The 17,031-nt window shown below is 41.0% G+C and overlaps 1 protein-coding gene across 6 annotated transcripts in view; it reads left to right on the forward strand.

Annotated features, from left to right (window-relative positions):
• Positions 1 to 14,145, forward strand: part of CPEB3 (cytoplasmic polyadenylation element binding protein 3) — a 228,921-nt gene extending 214,776 nt beyond the window's left edge. For all 6 annotated transcript variants that reach the window (XM_045291574.1, XM_004701075.2, XM_030885933.2 and 3 more), the window contains one exon: positions 11,155 to 14,145. In XM_045291574.1, the coding sequence (XP_045147509.1) occupies positions 11,155 to 11,382 (228 nt within the window). In that variant the 3' untranslated portion in view covers positions 11,383 to 14,145. The remainder of the gene's footprint in view (positions 1 to 11,154) is intronic.
• The last annotated feature ends 2,886 nt before the right edge of the window (positions 14,146 to 17,031 follow it).

The following is a 17,031-nucleotide window of genomic DNA, read 5'->3' on the forward strand; positions in this document are numbered from 1 at the left end:
TCCCAATACCATGTTCAGCCTTCATTCTGGCTTCAGTAGTTCCTCGTGGTTGCCTTGACCGTGGTCACTCCCTACCAGTCCTCCCGTCCCCTCCCTACCGTTGGTTTTGAACCATTTGTTGTTCCCTGTCCCTAGGCTGACCAACCCTCCTCCCTTCCCCTATCTCCTACACTCCCATGTCCCTCCGGGGCCATCGGTCCCTTTATTTTCTTCTCATATATATATTTTTTTGTCCAAGTTCTCTTATCTAGGTGGGTGTACAGAAATTACAATGTGCGAATAAAATTGGGATTGGCTTTGACAGCACAATTTTCATGTAGCATGTCATCTACCTTCCTTGTCTGCTGACGTGCACTTTCATATCTCAGAAGTGATTGGTTTAAAACACACTCTACATGGACTCGGTCTTCATTAGCATAACAAGGAAATCCTTATTCTCAAAAGGGATTACATTCAGGATTCACAAAACCTAATTTGGGGGGACACGATTCAATCCACAACACCCCTCAACCTGTAGGGAACGTTGTCATCAAGCTAGACGGAAACTGAATACACAGAAGACGCACTTGTATTCATATTGCATTTTCAAATATTCGCACAATGATTTTGTTCGACAAAACAAACAAGTACGTTTCACAGTTTACCATTTGCAAGTAGGTATTTGGCCCCGTCATCCCTCCCTTTGCTCTAAGGGCAAGTGTCCACGTCAGCTGGTGGAGCACTTGTGAAGCCTTTTTAGGGTTTTATTCTCTGCGTTGCTGTTTCCTGTTTTATTTAGTCATTCTCTTCAAGGTGGACTTTTGCTTGCTTTCTAGTTTTTTGCCATTATAGACAATTCTGCAGTACTTTACATGTGTCCTTCCATCTGGTGATCATAGGTCCAACCTTTAAGATTACAGCAGTAATAACAATCAACAGTGGAAGTATTGGTCAAAGAGTATATGCATTTTTTTTAATTTCAAAAATCATTTTATTGGGGGCTCTTACAGCTCTTATAATAATCCATACATCAATTGTATCAAGCACATTTGTACATATGTTGCCATCATCATTTCCAAAACATTTTCTTTCAACATGAGCCTTTGTTTCAGCTCTTTTTTCCTCCGCCCACCCTCATAACCCTTGATAATTTATAAATTATTTTTATTTTTCATATTTTACACCATCTGCTGTCTCCCTTCACCCACATTTCTGTTGTTCTGTGATTGGTTCCTCCTTTCTCCCCCCACCTTGCCCCTACCCTCATGGTATCGCTACTATCATCATTGGTCCTGAGGGGGTTATCTGTTCTGGATTCTGTGTGTTGACAGCTCTTATCTGTACCGGTGTACATGCTCTGGTGTAGCCAGATTTGTAAGATAGAACTGGGGTCATGATAATCGGGGGGGAGGAAGTATTAAAGAACTAGAGAAATATGTGTTTCATTGCTGCTATACTGCACCCTGGATGGCTCATCCCTTCCTTGTGACCCTTCTGTGAGGGGAGGTCCAATTGTCTACAGGTAGGTTTTGGGTCTCCATTCCAGCCCACCTCGATCGCATGGATATGATTATTCTGGGTCTTCTGATGCATGATACCCGATCCCTTGTATACCTCGTGATCACACAGGTTGGTGTGCGGCTTCCATGTAGGCTTTGTTGCTTCCCTGCTGGATGGCCACTTGTTTAGCTTCAAGCCTTTAAGACCCCAGACACTATATGTTGTAATAGCTGGGCACCGTCAGCTTTCTTCAACATATTAGTTTATGCACATATTTTGTCTTCAGTGATCATGTGGGGAAGGTGAGCTTCACCAAATGCCAGGTTTATTAGAACAAAGTACACTTACGTTGAGGGAGGACTTGAGTAGAGGCCCAATTTTTGTCTACAACCTCAATAGTTAATCTACAAATATATGTACATAGACCTACCATATATACTCGTGTATAAGCCAAGTTTTTCAGCACATTTTTAATGCAGTTTTTGTGGTAAAATTAGGTGCCTTGGCTGATATTCAGGTTGGCTTATACTCGAGTATATATGGTATGTCCCAATAATTAGATATTAATATATTTACATATGTACATGCCTATGTTTATACCTCTATGAATGTCTTTTGCCTCCTAGTTCTTTCTTCTATTTCATTTTACTTTCCTCCTGTCCCACTATCATGTTCTACCTTCATTCGGCTCTTTGTACTTCCTCTTGGCTACATTGCACTTGATCGAACCCCACCAGGTATTCTACGCCCTCCCCGCCATCTATTTTAGATCCCTGTTCCCTCGTCCCTGTGTTAATGGCTCCCCCCTCCGTTTCCCCCCAACTCCTCCTCACTCCTGGCCCCAGGAACCATCAGTCCTGTTATTTTCTCCTTGGGATTGTTTATCCTACCTATTTTATATAGACATGGGAAAAAAGAATAGTCTATGAATAGTTCCAGGTCTGTCTGCTGACTCTTATGAATGGTTTCTGATTCGGTCTGATGCAGTGCCAAGCCTTGCCAGACACCCGCCTCTCCCGTGCCCCCCCCCCCCACTCTCCGAGTCCAAAGTCCTATTTTCAGAATTCCTTGGAGACTTTATTGTTTTGCTCCCTTTGTTGCTTTGTTGTACACCCTTCGTGTTATCCCCGGTATGTGGGGGGGTCAGACCAGGCACAGTTCCTGCACTGTGTCTCTGGTGCTGCCCTGCCCCCCTCCCCCCTAGTGCTGTGGGTCAGTAAGGGGGCGTCGTGTCTCCTGGTGAAGCCGACCCTATGGTCCTCTCTGTGCATTGGCTGCTCCGAGCAGGAACATTGTCCTCGAAGTTTGGTGGGCCAGGATGGGGTTCCCTTCCCACACACCCACGCATACTCCACACCTCTTAGTTTGCTTCCGTGTGGTCTGGGCAGACCTGCCCCTCTCCCGGGGCTGTCTCTTCAGTGCTATCCTCTGAAGTGGTATAATGCATTTTTAACTTTAGCAATTTGTCAGCTTTCTAAAACATAGCAATTTATAGTTCTATTGCAATTCTTAGTCGCTATCACTTTTAAATGTTTTTCAGTCTAAGAAGAATAAAATAACGTTGATTTTATGTTTTCTGACTACTAACAAGTGTGAGCAACTTTTAAATAAAATTACATAGAATTGCCTGGGCATACATTTCATCTACTCACTTTTTGGCTGTGTTTTGTTTTGTTTTTCTTTGTCAATTTTTAAAAATCCTTTATATGGCATAAATAATCTGTGTCATGAATACTATTTTCCAAGCCTATCATTTGTCCACTGATTTGTCTCATTCTATCTTTTTATAATCGATTTAAGTGGATAGATTTAATCCAGTACATATTTCCTTCTAATAAAACTTTCCTTCATTTAAACCTTTATCAATGTAGGCCTTCATAGTTCACTTAATTCCTGAATAATTTAGTATTTTTGACACAATTTGTGCATTGAATATTTTCTCCATTTTTATTACTATAATAGTATAAAACTAGTAGTTTTCTTTAACATTTTTCTTGACATATAAATGATATCCTAACTGTAGATAAGGATTTTTTTTAGTTCAATTTTCTTTTCTTTTCTTTTTTTTTAATCATTTTATTAGGGGCTCATACAACTGTTATCACAATCCATACATACATCAATTGTGTAAAGCGCATTTGTACATTCATTGCCCTCATCATTCTCAAAACATTTCCTCTCCACTTAAGCCCCCGGCATTAGGTCCTCATTTTCCCCCTCCCTCCCCGCTCCCCCCTCCCTCATGAGCCCTTGATAATTTATAAATTGCTATTTTGTCATATCTTGCCCTGTCCGACGTCTCCCTTCACCCACTTTTCAGTTGTCTGTCCCCCATGGAGGAGGTCACATATAGTTCCTTGTAATCGGTTCCCTCTTTCCTACCCACTCTCCCTCTACCCTCCCAGTATCGCCACTCACATCACTGGTCCTGTAGGGCTCATCTGCCCTGGATTCCCTGGATTTCCAGTTCTAGATAAGGATTTTTATTTATTTATTTTAGGTAGGGCTTTTTCTGTTAGCCAAACAGCTAGTATTTCTTAATGTTCTGCCTTCCACTATTGCAGATGAAAAGTATGATGCCAATCAGTTTGTGATTTTGCTTTGTAGGTTGTAGTTAGCCCTTTTCACTTGGAAGTATGTAACACTTTGTTTATTTTTAGAGTTTAGAAATTTTAGCTAATGATTTTGGCCAAGATAATCCTGGTAGTGTTCGTTATCAGCAGTCTCGACTGTACTCGGTGGTGTAGCCAGTTTCAGGATGGTTGTCAGTGCATTACCTTTGCTCCTCCTTTAAGTCCTCTCAGATTTATTCCACAAATTTCTTACTTGTTCTCTCATTCTCTTTTTCTTTTTAAAAATTCTTTCCAGCAAAGAGGCCATCCAAGGCAAGTCCACAAATAGAAAAAGCTAGATGAAAGATATGAGGTAGCAAACTTAAAGAAGCAAGAAGTAAGTCCACGTGAAATTGAGAGTTAAGAAAGGTGAGGGCTCTAACTGAATTTTACACGGTCACAAAGATCACTAATGTAGAAAGAATTAAGAAAGAAAGCAAGCCCTCAGACTCACTCACTGCCATAGAGTCCGTTCCAGCTCAGCACTGCTAGGGGACAGGCTCGAACTGCCCCTGCGCGTTTCCAAGACAGTGCTCTTCACTGGGTAGAAAACTGTTGTCTTTCTCTGGCTGGTGGTCTTGCAGTTAGCAGCCCAGTGCACAGAACCATGGAGCCCCAGGGTACCTGTCTAGAAAGAATAGTCTCCTACAACTGGTGTTGTGGCAACGGAATATCCACATACAAAGAATGACATCGGGCCCTACTGTACACCGTGTATAAAAATGATACAAAATGCATTAGTAATCTCAATATAAAACAACGTTACAAAACTCTTAGGTTTCATAGGTCTAAATCTTTCTGACCTTTAATTTAGTACTGTGTTAGAGCTTACATTCTAAAGACTTAACTTGTGGAAGGCTAATTTATAGTGGGCATCCTAGTTCCATTTGGAGTCATTTTTAAGACAGCCTCCAATTGTGTTCTTTCTGACCATTAAACAACAATGTGTTTGAAAGTACTTTACTACTCCCCTGGTCACCCAGGGACCTTGCTGAATGCCCATAATGACTTATAGATGTAAGTCAACTGGAAGTGGGGGTCCTGGAACCACATGGAACTGAGTCTTACTCTGGCCATCAAATAGCTGGCTGATCAAAGGGCCCCTATAAGCCTTTTAAATCTGCACTTGTATATACATCCCACCCATGGTCCTTTTCCTGTTTCTGTAGCCCCACCTCCAGTCATGATTTTCTGATAATTTTTGGTTTGTTTCTTACTGTCTACGAGGGGGTACAACACACACACACACAAGGAAAAAAGCTCTGCCTGGCAGAGCTTTAGTAGTACACATTTCTCCCCTAGGCAAGCGTGGAGCAACTCGTTCTGATGAGTTAGTGCACCCAGTGGCATTGCCTGGGAAGGTTCTCTTTGGTCACAGTGAATTTTTCATTAAAGCAGTTTTACCTGAACCTCGTCTTTTGTGATGGCCAATTTAAGAGAACAGCATGCAGCTGTGATATTTTGTTTCCTGCTTGGGGAAAAAGGCCGCAGAAACTGTTGTGATGTTGAACACAGCTTACAAGGACAAAGCTATGGAAAACTTAAGTGTACAAGGTCTCGTTTCAAAAAAGGTGAGATGTTGATTGATGACAAACCTCCTTCTGGACATCTATCCACTTCCAGAATGGACGAAAATGTCAACATATAGTGCATTTGGAGTTCAATCCACCAGGTCAGACTGTTAATCAAGCTTTCCATTTAGAGGTCCTTAAAAGATTGCGTAACAGTGTGCAAAAAAAAAAAAAATCCTGATTTGTGGCGGACAGGAGACTGGTTTTGCCACCATGACAGTGCACCTACTCACACAGCCATCTCAGTGTTTTCGCAAAACACAGCATGCCTCTCTTGCCCCTCGCACCTTACCCATCTGACTTCGCTCTGTGCAACTTTGTTTCTACAAATGAAGAAGGACATAAAAGGACGGCTATTTCACAGCCTAGAAGAAATGAAGAAAAACAAGGAAGGAGCTGTCAGCCATCCAACCAGATGAGTTTGAAAAATGTTTGCAAGAATGGAATTGCAGATTTGACAAATGTATTAAGTGTAAAGGAGACTACTTTGAAGGTGATAAGGTTGTTTTGTAAAAAAACTTAAATACATACCTTTTGGGGTGGGAGTGATTCCAGTTTTTTGGGGGGGTACCCTTCATATACCAAGAACTTTATATCGAGAAGCAACTTTACATCAACAAGGTGCCCCAACCCAGTCCAGCTCTAGACGTAGGGTCATTGCTAGTCAGGGCTCTCTTCAGACTCACCTAGCTGTAGGCCAAAGATGCTGAAGCGGGAAGCAGTAGGGAATCACAGGCCAGGGCTGCAGAGGCACACGTATCAAAAGTCAGTGGAAACATGGCAGGGGTCCCAACAGCTCTCAGGGTTGAGGGGCCCACATGGGTCTACCCCTGGAGACATGCACAGAGTCCCAGCAAGCAGGATGGCAAATGGGCAAGGGAAACAGTTCACACTGCCTCTCACTCTGATGCCAAAGGTCACACCCCAAGGAGGTGTCATCAGGCTACTTAATTGACAGGTTGGGCTCCACCTGATACAAGTAGCATCAAGTTGACATGAAATCTAACTGCCACACAAGCGATTGGCCTTGCCAGCAGAGTGCATTGGGAAGTGGATTAATGCAGATATAGTTAAGCACCTTATTATTTGTTCTCCCTTTGACTCATTTTAAATTTTCTCTAGTTTTTATTATTTTCCGCTTTCTTTTAGGATTGAAGTGTTTCTGTGGGTTTTTTGATTTGTTGTAGGGGAGGAGGTTGTATGATTTTCTTTATATGAAATCCAGGATATGCAAATCTATAGAGACAAGAACTGGATTAATAGTTTCTTAGGAAAAGAAAAAAAAAGTTTCTTAGGGTATGGCAGGGGAAGTTGGGGAGAAATGAGGATCTAATAGTACAAGAATGAAAAACAGGTTCTAAACTTAATTGTGATGATGATTACACAACTCTTTTTAAAAAAATGTTTAAACCTTTGAATTGCATTGTATGTGAATTATATGTCTATAAAACTTAAAACGTTAAACAATAATAATAATTAATTTAGAATATGGCTCAGCAGTTGTACTCTGAGGTATGTAACTAAAGGGATTGAAAACTAACAACATGAATGAATGTACCTACAGCAATATTTACAATAGCTGAAAGGTGGAAACAGCCCAAATACTCAACAACGAATGAAGGATAAACAAGACTAATAGCTACAAAGGTGCTTCAAAGAATTCATGGAAATACGGAATTAAAAGATAATGGGCTTTTTTCATGAACATTTTGCAGCCCCTTCATCTGTCTTAATTTTTAGCTGTTGATGAATTATCTCCTGACTTTTAATAACCCTGTGCAAAACAGAATTAAATGCTTGTGCCATCCCATGAATGGTGACAATTAGATCATTGTGACCAATAGGGCTTTCACTGGTTGATTTTCGTCATTTAAATTTCTCCCCCATTGGTAGATTTCCAGGTTTGTCTTAGAAACAAAGATTCAAATTAAAAAGGAAGCAGAATAATAATATTTTTACTACTGAACCACTAATGCCCTCTCTTCGTAGGGCTGCCATAAAAAAACACCACAAAACCGGGTAAGGGGGCTTGAAGAGCAGAAACTGGTTAACTTGTACTTTCGAAGCTCATCTGAAAATCTCATTGCCATTGAGTTCATTCCAACTCATAGCAACCGTGTAGCACAGAGTAGCACTGCTCCATATGGTGCCCAAGGCTGTAGTACACTAGTACTGACGCAATCTTCTGAGGAGCAGCTGGTGGGCTAGAACTGCTGACCTTTTCCTTAGCCGTTGAACAAGTAAGTACTGCACCACTAGAGCTCCTTGAAGGCAAGGAATACAAAATCATTGTATCAGTAGGACCACTCTCGTTTGTCTATTCTAAGGGCAGATTCTTCCTTGGCCCTTCTGTCTTCTGGTCACCCAGGGCATTTCTTGGCATTCCTTGCATTGCCACTGGCTTCCTCCCTCACAGCAATGGGGACTCATCCGACCTGAGTATGACCGCATAAACCTGATTTCCCCAGTCCAGATCACATGCCCAGGATTTCAGTGTATCCTTTTAGAGGACACAATTTAATCAGTAACAACATATAGTAAACATATTATTGAGCCATGAAAAGGAATGAAATATGCTACATCACGGACAAGCCTAGCAACATCATGTTCAGGATCCCAAACTTCTTTGACTTACCCAATTCAAACTTTTGTTCTGTAGTCCACAATTCAGGATAAAGTGTAGGTATCTGCTTTTGCAGCCCCCCTACCCCCACCCCACCCTGATGGTTCTAGTGCCTCCTAGTGGGCAGGATTTCCCCCTTTGGGAAACATTGTGCTGTATAAAAGAAGTCAGCCACAAAAGGTCACACACCCTATGATTCCCGTCCTATAAAACACCAGAGGAAGTACATTCATAAAGACAGAAAACTTCCTGGTGTTGGGCATTTGTGGTGGGCCAAAAGTGTAAGTAAAAATGGAAACCAGTTACAGTTTGAGTTGGGGAGAGATTGCACAAGTCATGGTGGCTATGGTTGGTCTTAGGAGACAGGGAATGCCCTTTCACACGAATCCATACGTAATGGAGCACCTGAGTGGCTTTTAAGTAGGAAGAAAACATTGTGAAAGAAGATTTGGGAATGTCATCATTTTTAAGGAGGACCTAGCTGGTCAATGACCAGGTCAGAGGACACTGATCTTGAAAATTCCCTGGTGTGAAGTTGTAAGGGCCTGGCCTGCAGAAGAATCAGTGGAAATCATAGTTACACTCAATGCTTGTGATGTGCCGGCTGTGTGTTTTGTGCGATTTAACTCATTTAATGCTCATAGGAAACCCTGTGAGATAGTAACTCTTGTTTTCCCTCACTGTACAGATAAGGCAACACTCAGGGTGGCTGAGAAACTTGTCTAAAATCACACAGCTGCTCATGTGGCCTCAATGTGAACCCAGATTACACCCCCTACCATTAAACTTACAACACCAAGATGAAAGGAACAGGCTGTGGAAGTCCACTCACTAGCTGTTGAGGCTGAGGCAGAGAAACGGGGGACAGGAGGACGGCTGGTGGAGTGAAGCCCATTTGCTTGGGGTAGCCCAAATCGGGCCAGGTGGTGCCAGCTGCATCTTCCAAGCAGAAATGTCTGACTGGCATTTGGACCTTTGGATTAGAACTCTTGGCTAGAGTCAAATGCTCAGGGGAGGCCACATAGGGACTTTGAAAAGTGCTGTGTCACCCCACTCTTTCGACCTTACTGCTGCTCCAGCATAACCTGTCTCACCTTTGTCAGAACCATCCAGCTGCATCCACAGGCAGCCTGAATTGTTAGGAAATTAGCTCATCTCCCAAAACCGCTGGTCCTTATCTCCCCCCCACCGGGGTGATTTGTCCCCCAGAATGACCCTAGAAGTAGGCGTTGATGATATGGAGTGAATTGTCTTAGCTTTTTTTCCTGTTTTGTTTTTGACTTACAAATCCTCTAGTTCTGCACCATTTAGGCTATAAAATGTCCCCTAAGGTGCCATGGTAGTGCCATGGTGATTGTTAATCACCAGGTCAGCAGTTCAAACCTACTAGCTGCTCCCTCTACAAGAGAAAGATGAGGCTTCCGCCTTCTCTAAAGATTTACAGCCTCAAAAATTCCAAAGAGGCCGGGCCCCTCCGCCCTGTAGAGTCAGTCTTTCTGAGTTGGAATTGGCCTGATGGCAGTGAGTTGGACTTGGGGCGCAGGAGCCCGGGTGGCAGTTAAGTGCTCGGCTGCGAATTGCACAGTCAGTGGCTCAACCCCATCAGCAGCTCCATGGCAGAAAAGACCTGATGACCTGCTCTGTAAAGATTATAGCACAGGGGACCCTCTGGGGCATTCTGCTGGTCCTGTAGGGTCACTAGGAGTCAGAATCAGCTCAGCTACAGAATTAAAAAGGGCTGTGATGCAAGATTCTCTATCTGTTGAAGCTTCCTGTCGTGTAGGGTTGGTGGCATTGAAAAGTGGCCTTACAATTAAGGCAGTAGAGAAAGTACAGGAAACAAAAAGACTGTTATGTAGTAAGGGTCTAACGTCACACTCATTTCCCTCTTTTCCTTTAATCCATTCTTGATCTTTTTGAAAGCCTGTTACTGCAATGTTGAAACCCAAAGCTTCATAGAAGTTCCCTTCACCCCCTTTCCAGTTTCATTGGACATTTGCCCACAGACCTGACCACACAAAACCATTCACCAACCACGTCCCTGCCTTTTCCTGCTGATGGACTTTTGTCTTTACTGGTTCCTCGCTTTAAAATCCTCCTCTTAAAAATGAGGAGCTGATACCAAGGGCTCAAGTACAAAGAAAATGTTTTGAAAATGATGATGGCAACAAATGTACAAATATGCTTAACACGATGGATATACGTATGGATTGTGATAAGAGCTGTATGACGCCCAAAAATTATTTTAAAAATAAAATAAAAATAAATTATAAGTAGGTGTGTTAAAAAAAAAATCCTCCTCTTCATTATCCTGTATTGTCAAAAGCTGCGTGGCTTTCAGGACTAAACTAGTGTGCTTTTTCACATGTTCTACCCCTTTGTCCTCAGCAGCAGCCATTGAGGTGAAACTTTACACTCATTTTTCAGATGAACAAACAGGTTCAGTTACGAATCTGTTTAAGATCACAGGAATACTAAGTCATGGAGAAGACCCCAAAGCAAGCAGGTCTATTTTCTCAACACTCATCAAATGCTAGCTGACTTCAAAGCATCTCATTAAAGGGATAGTTGTTATGTGTTCAAGGAGCTCTGTTTGCACAGGGAGTTATGTGCTGGACTGCTAGCCACAAGGTTGGTGGTTCAAACCCACCAACCACTCCAGGGGAGTAAGCTGAGACTCTTGGCTCCTGTAAAGGTTTGTAGTCCTCTGAAACCCTGTGGAACAATTCTACTCTACACTAGATGGTTGCTGTGGGGTGGAATTGATGCCATGGTCTTGGGTGGGTTACGTTATACTGTAGGCTCAAAAAGAACAGACCCAGGAAGCTTTGTTAAACTTTTCCCCCTTATCTTTCCCCTTTGGGTCCAGGTGGAAGTGAAGCCATATGTGCTGGATGATCAGATGTGTGACGAGTGCCAGGGCACACGCTGTGGTGGGAAGTTTGCCCCATTCTTCTGTGCCAACGTCACCTGTCTGCAGTATTACTGCGAATATTGCTGGGCGAGCATCCATTCCCGTGCCGGTCGGGAGTTTCACAAACCGCTGGTGAAGGAGGGAGGCGATCGTCCTCGCCACGTCCCGTTCCGCTGGAGCTGAGCGCAGAGCAGACCCAGCCACAAGTACTGGAGTAGACAACAAGGAAGGAAAAGAGAGGGCACTGCCTCCGGGCTTTACAGTGTTCTGGAAATCTGTGCATTCGTTCTCAATTTTTAAAGAAGAAATGGGTCTTTTTATTATTATTATTATTATTATTTACAGTCATATTACTGAACTCAGTGTCCAGTATAATGCAGAACTGCAGAGTGTATAACGGTACTGATTTGCACTTTGATTCAAACCTTTGTCTGCTTGATACCTTAATTTCTTACACCTGACTTGTCACTAGTGACAGTTTGTAGACCGCCATTCTCATCAGCGGCCATCAGGTTGATGTCTGTGATTTTTGTTTGTTTGTTTGTTTATTTGTTGTGTTGTTCTGACTGTTTCTGAACTGGCGCATGCACTTATTTTCAGAAGCATAGAGAGTTGCCGCTAGGAGAAGACTTACCAAAGGTAATACTCGAGAGTAGGTGGCAGATGTAGCAAAAACTTTACAACAATTCAGCAATCATTAGTTGGAGTCATTTAGAGTAAGAATAACCCTTACTCCCTTACTGAAAATAATCCCTAGTTGCTGTGTTTTGACTTGTCAGGGTACCTCATGAGCTGCATCTTTATTTTTCCTTCACGTTGGTTTTTGATTTGCTGAGGATGTTGGTTAGATCTTTTAGTGTTATGTGAATTTATGCTGCAATAGCTTTTGCTGCTATTAAAATGGTATTATTAATACCATAATCCTTATTCAGGCTAAGGTATCAATTGAAAAAAAATCCAACAACACACTTCTGTGACTGAGGGTCCGAGTCAGCTACCGGAAGGAGAGCAGAACAGACCTCAGAAAGCTTCAGCGGAAGGTCAATATTCCTGACTGCATGTTTACTTAATCAGGTTGCTGCATGCAATAAATTTTATATCCACTGTCTAGTATAAAACCTTCCCACAATGCACAAATTAAGAATCTATATAAGCTATATAAGCTATAAAATACTCATTTTTTAAAAAAAATTTTTTTCATTCAAAAATTGGTAATTGACTGGAGGAAGGCATGCCTCAGTAAATGGAATGCTTCTGACATTAGGAAGAGCCCATAACAGAATGACCTCTGTTACAACCAATATACAACCTAGGTGTAGGGTATTCTTAAAGCAAAATTGTGGATGGTAGATTTAAGTACTTTGCGGTGCTCTGTTATATAGTGTGCAATTTATTTTATATAGTAAAGTGATTATGTCTAACTGTGATCAAATAACTGTTTAAAAGCCTCTGTGTCAGACATTGACAAATTTGACAGTTCATAACTGGTATCTTACTAACACATGAGCTCTTAGTTACAATCTCCTAGTGCTTGCACCATTTTACATAGCTTCAGACCTTGTCCAGAAAACCAAAGAGCTCATCTTAGCTTACAAACACTAGGAATATGTACAGTATCTAGAGATCAGTTGTCAGATTGACAAACTAGGCACATTTTAAAGAACGTTGGGAAATGGTGATGCTAAAGAAATGTCTGTGCACAGTAAGGTGATCTGGGCAGAGTTGGTTGTCTGGGTGTGAAATTAACTACTTACTTAATCCCCTGGATTTATCCTGTAAAGCTTGAATAGAATTAAGACCTGCTAGCACTACCGTGGACATTTTTTAGCATTCACTCTTGGGCTACAGATAGTAATATATAACACACACAGTGGTTGTGAGACTATGTAAATCTCTTTTTACCTGCTTCCTCTGGTTTGGAATTCTGGGGACAATCTGACTGGGTGCGACACTGCAGACTAGATTTCCAGTGCTGTTTCATGTGCTGTGATGTCCCGGTTCTGTCTTAAGTTACACTTGCTGGCCTTTGTTTAGTTTTGTCTCTCCACTGTTTCGTTGCAATCGCCAGTTCTCAAACTATAGTTTGTTTTCAAAAAGGAAAAACAAAATAGTTTTTTACTGGATTAAAAAAAAATGCTTCTCAGAATTCTCCCCGTTTGCGGTTCTCCGGGCCTTCTGGTGTTACCGCCTCACGCGGCCCACGCGCGGTGCTTCTGCTCGTTCCTTTTGTCCGTGTCTGTGGTTTCTTCTTCGGTGTGAGAGATTTTGTTCTGCACGGCTACTTTTTGTATTCTAGACAGTTTTCAAAAGTTGGCTGAAGATTATTGTTTGTTTGTTTTTAAGGAAAAAGGCATGCTTTCTGACTGACATGATCTTTTGCAATACCTCAATTTTGAAATATAGGAAAGAAAATGATATTTTCTAAGTAAGTTTATTCAGAAAAATATATATTAATTTAATTCTGCAAGAAAAATGATTTAACAGATGGGTAACTTTATTTTTTTCATGCTTATTTGTGTTTTTTGAAAATGAAGTTAGAGCTTTATAACTATAATATTAAAGATCATATCTAACCTACAGAAATCTACCTAATTATGTGAAAGAAGCAAAACTTTTTGAAGAAGCACCCCTCTTTCATGTATTAAAATAATACGGAGAGATTTTTAAAAAGCTGGAAGATTATACAGAATAAAGCTAAAGTACAGGTGAAAGCAACAACAACAACATTGTCATGAAGAATAGGTTACACAAACTAACTCCATTTGGTGCTGAAAGTTGTGAATAGATGGTGGAAACTACTTTCCCTTAATTTGTATATTTATAATCAAGCGTTGATTGTGCACGACTGACCAGGATTGTGAAAGAGTTCTTCTGTTTGTATTTTTTTAAAGAGAACTTTTTTAGTTTATTAAATTATAACATGTTCCCTTTTGTTTTGTAAATAAATGTGCCCCCAAGTTGTTATTGTTATATTAAAGAGAGGGTCCTTCAAAAAAATTATTTTTAAAACACAGAGGTGTTCTGACCTGCAACTTGACTGGGAGCCCCTGGCAGCACAGTCCTGTTGTGGCCTTCCCTTGGCGTGACACTTGAACTAGTCGGTTTTTTGAAGGCTATCACTTAACCTCGACTATTTGTTGTTATGTGCAATACTGTTTGTACTGTTTGTATAAAAAATAGAAAAAAAGAAAAGAAAAAAGGCATAAATCTTTATTGCAGATTTATTTTCATTGCAAACTTTAGACATTGTGATTCACTGAGATCATTTTTCTACTGTCAAATACGTACCTTTCTCCATGCTGGTATTTTTTCAATAGTAATGTAGCCTTTGTACGGAGACAAATTTTCATTGTTATTTTTAGAAAGATTTTTTGCTAAGAAAAAAAATTAAACATATTTACATATTTTTCATTTTATTTCGTATTTTCTTTAAGGAGTGCTTTCTCAATCATTAATAGAGTTGTTTCTGGGAGGGACTTTCATATCTGGTCAATGTCATGATATTATTTTGTATTTTTACTTGGAATAAATTAATTTTTGATGCTAATTCTTTAAAAGTTTATTTTTTTCATTTTCAGTTATTTTTGAAGCTAAAACCTTTGTAATACTGTTACTAAAGTGTCTAGTTTTTTGAAATGCAAAGCTTTATGTATTAACTTGCTGATGTGGTTTACAATAGTGTGACAACGATGAAAATGGTTGGTTATGTAAAGTGATTGGAAAATGTCCTGGATCATTGGGTAATAAAATGACAGAATGAAGCAGAACATGTGAGATTTTGACAAGCCTTTTCCTTTATTCTAGTGGTCTCATAGAAGACCAGGGACGTCACAGTACAGTTCTCTAGGGGCAGCACAGTGGGTTTATACACCACCAGCTGCAGCAAAACCTGTGGCCCTGACAGTGACGTCACCCCTGCAGAGTAACCACCAGGTTGCTCACCTGGATAGGTCAGCAGAATATTTCATGGCTTTTCCCCTCTCCCTCTTCATTTTGGTGTGTGTGTGTGTGTGTGTGTGTGTGTGTGTGTCTGCCACCAACTGCTGTCTTGTGTGAGACGTGCCTTTCCCCCAGGCCAAATCTTTTACATGCATTTACAGTGGTGGCATCAAAGGGAGTGGCGGAGAGGACTCTGTGTTGTTTCCTGGTGGTAGGCACCACTGACAGTGATAGCCCCCACGTAAGGCCGGGGTTGCTGTACTGGGAAACACAGGCAAGGTCACCACTGTATGTGAACAGTGTGGGGTCATAGCCTCTCTGCCCCCTCTCCCCACCCATGTGCCTCTTACTGTGCTAACACATTTGGCCATTCCACACATGCTCTGTCTGCCCTCCCACTTCTTGTACTCCAACACCCACCCCACCTTGAAGCTGTCATTGTCAGCGTCATGGCACCAAAAAACCCAAACCGAACAACTGCAAAACTGGTGTTGCGTAAACAGAACGGCCAATGACTCGCTCTAGATGGACTGTGTGTTTCTATGTCATTGATGGCCTTTGATGCTCCCGCTGCCCCGGAGGCGAGGTTATCAATAACTCCGAGAAATGCGTGTCCAGAGGTGGCTCTTGGGTATGCTCTATGTATTCAGTTTTGTAAATAACATATAGATTAGGTCAAGTTGTGATGTAAAATTTTAACTCAAATTGGCGACGACTGGTTGGAATTTTACATTGACTTCAGATAAATGATTAGGAACAGAAGAAAAGAAATTGGAAAATTCTTGCTTAGTGATATAAAGATTATGCTTAGATTTCTGCCTATATCTTGTGTTTTATAACTTGTAGTGAGGCATGGGCTAATGCAGAATGTACTGCATTTATGCAATTAGCAAATATCTGCTAGTTTTCATTTTATCTATATATTAGCAACAAAAAAATCAGCATTTTACTGGGTAAAGCTCCTACCTAAATATTTCAGTATTGTGACATCTCTACTTGCAAGGTCTGAGTGAAAGATTAGTCACAGATTAGTGAAAAAGAAAAAGTATCTGTTTGTTAAAACTGGCTTCTTTGTGCTTTTTTACACTCAATCGATCAATCGTATGGTATGCCAGCTAACGTTCTGTTTGTGTTTTGCCTTTCCTTTGTTTTCTTTTTCATTTAAATAACCCAACTTCTCCCTCGGCTGCAATAGTGTCCCATCTACCACTGAGTATTCTACAATTACTGCTGTTGACTTGACTGTATACCCCCAAAGGTGTCAAGTAGTGGATCATGTGATTTGGGATATTTATATTTGTATGATGATGAAGTTAATCGCAACAAGTGGAAAACTCGGGTGCTAAATCCAGGATAATGGTCTGCTAGTTGTCATTCCTGGCTATAGTTCAGTTGGGGTATAAAGTCCTAGGTATTTGTATTTTTGCTGTCAAAATAATGCACATAACTTTTATTAGAGTGTTCACAACTAAGATCTCTGTATTTGTTTTTCAACTAACAGCTACTTTTTAATGTATTGTATCTTTTACCTGTTCTCTTAGATTGTTTTTTGCTAGTAAACCTTACTCAGCTTCTGCCATTTGGGCTTGGACTAATATTGCTTTGTATGGATCTGCAGTACTGTGACTAAACTTGGAGCTTCATGCAGCTATCGCTTACAACTGCTTAAACTTTGTAGTTTGGACTTCTTTTACTTTATTTTTTCTGTAACAACAACTTATTAAATCTAGTTGTATGAAGTACTGACACTTGTCATCCTTTGCATTTGCCAAGGAGTAGTCTGGATTGAGTCTGTGGTTCGCACCTGGGAACACTGGACATTCCACTTTGCTAGCTTTAAGAAGGACGACGCCAACAACAAATCCCATCACAGCCGATTCACACAGTGGCATT

Source organism: Echinops telfairi, unplaced genomic scaffold (assembly GCF_000313985.2).
Source record: "Echinops telfairi isolate 266 unplaced genomic scaffold, ASM31398v2 ScPeMD7_70;HRSCAF=299, whole genome shotgun sequence".
In the NCBI taxonomy this organism is placed as follows: domain Eukaryota; kingdom Metazoa; phylum Chordata; class Mammalia; order Afrosoricida; family Tenrecidae; genus Echinops; species Echinops telfairi.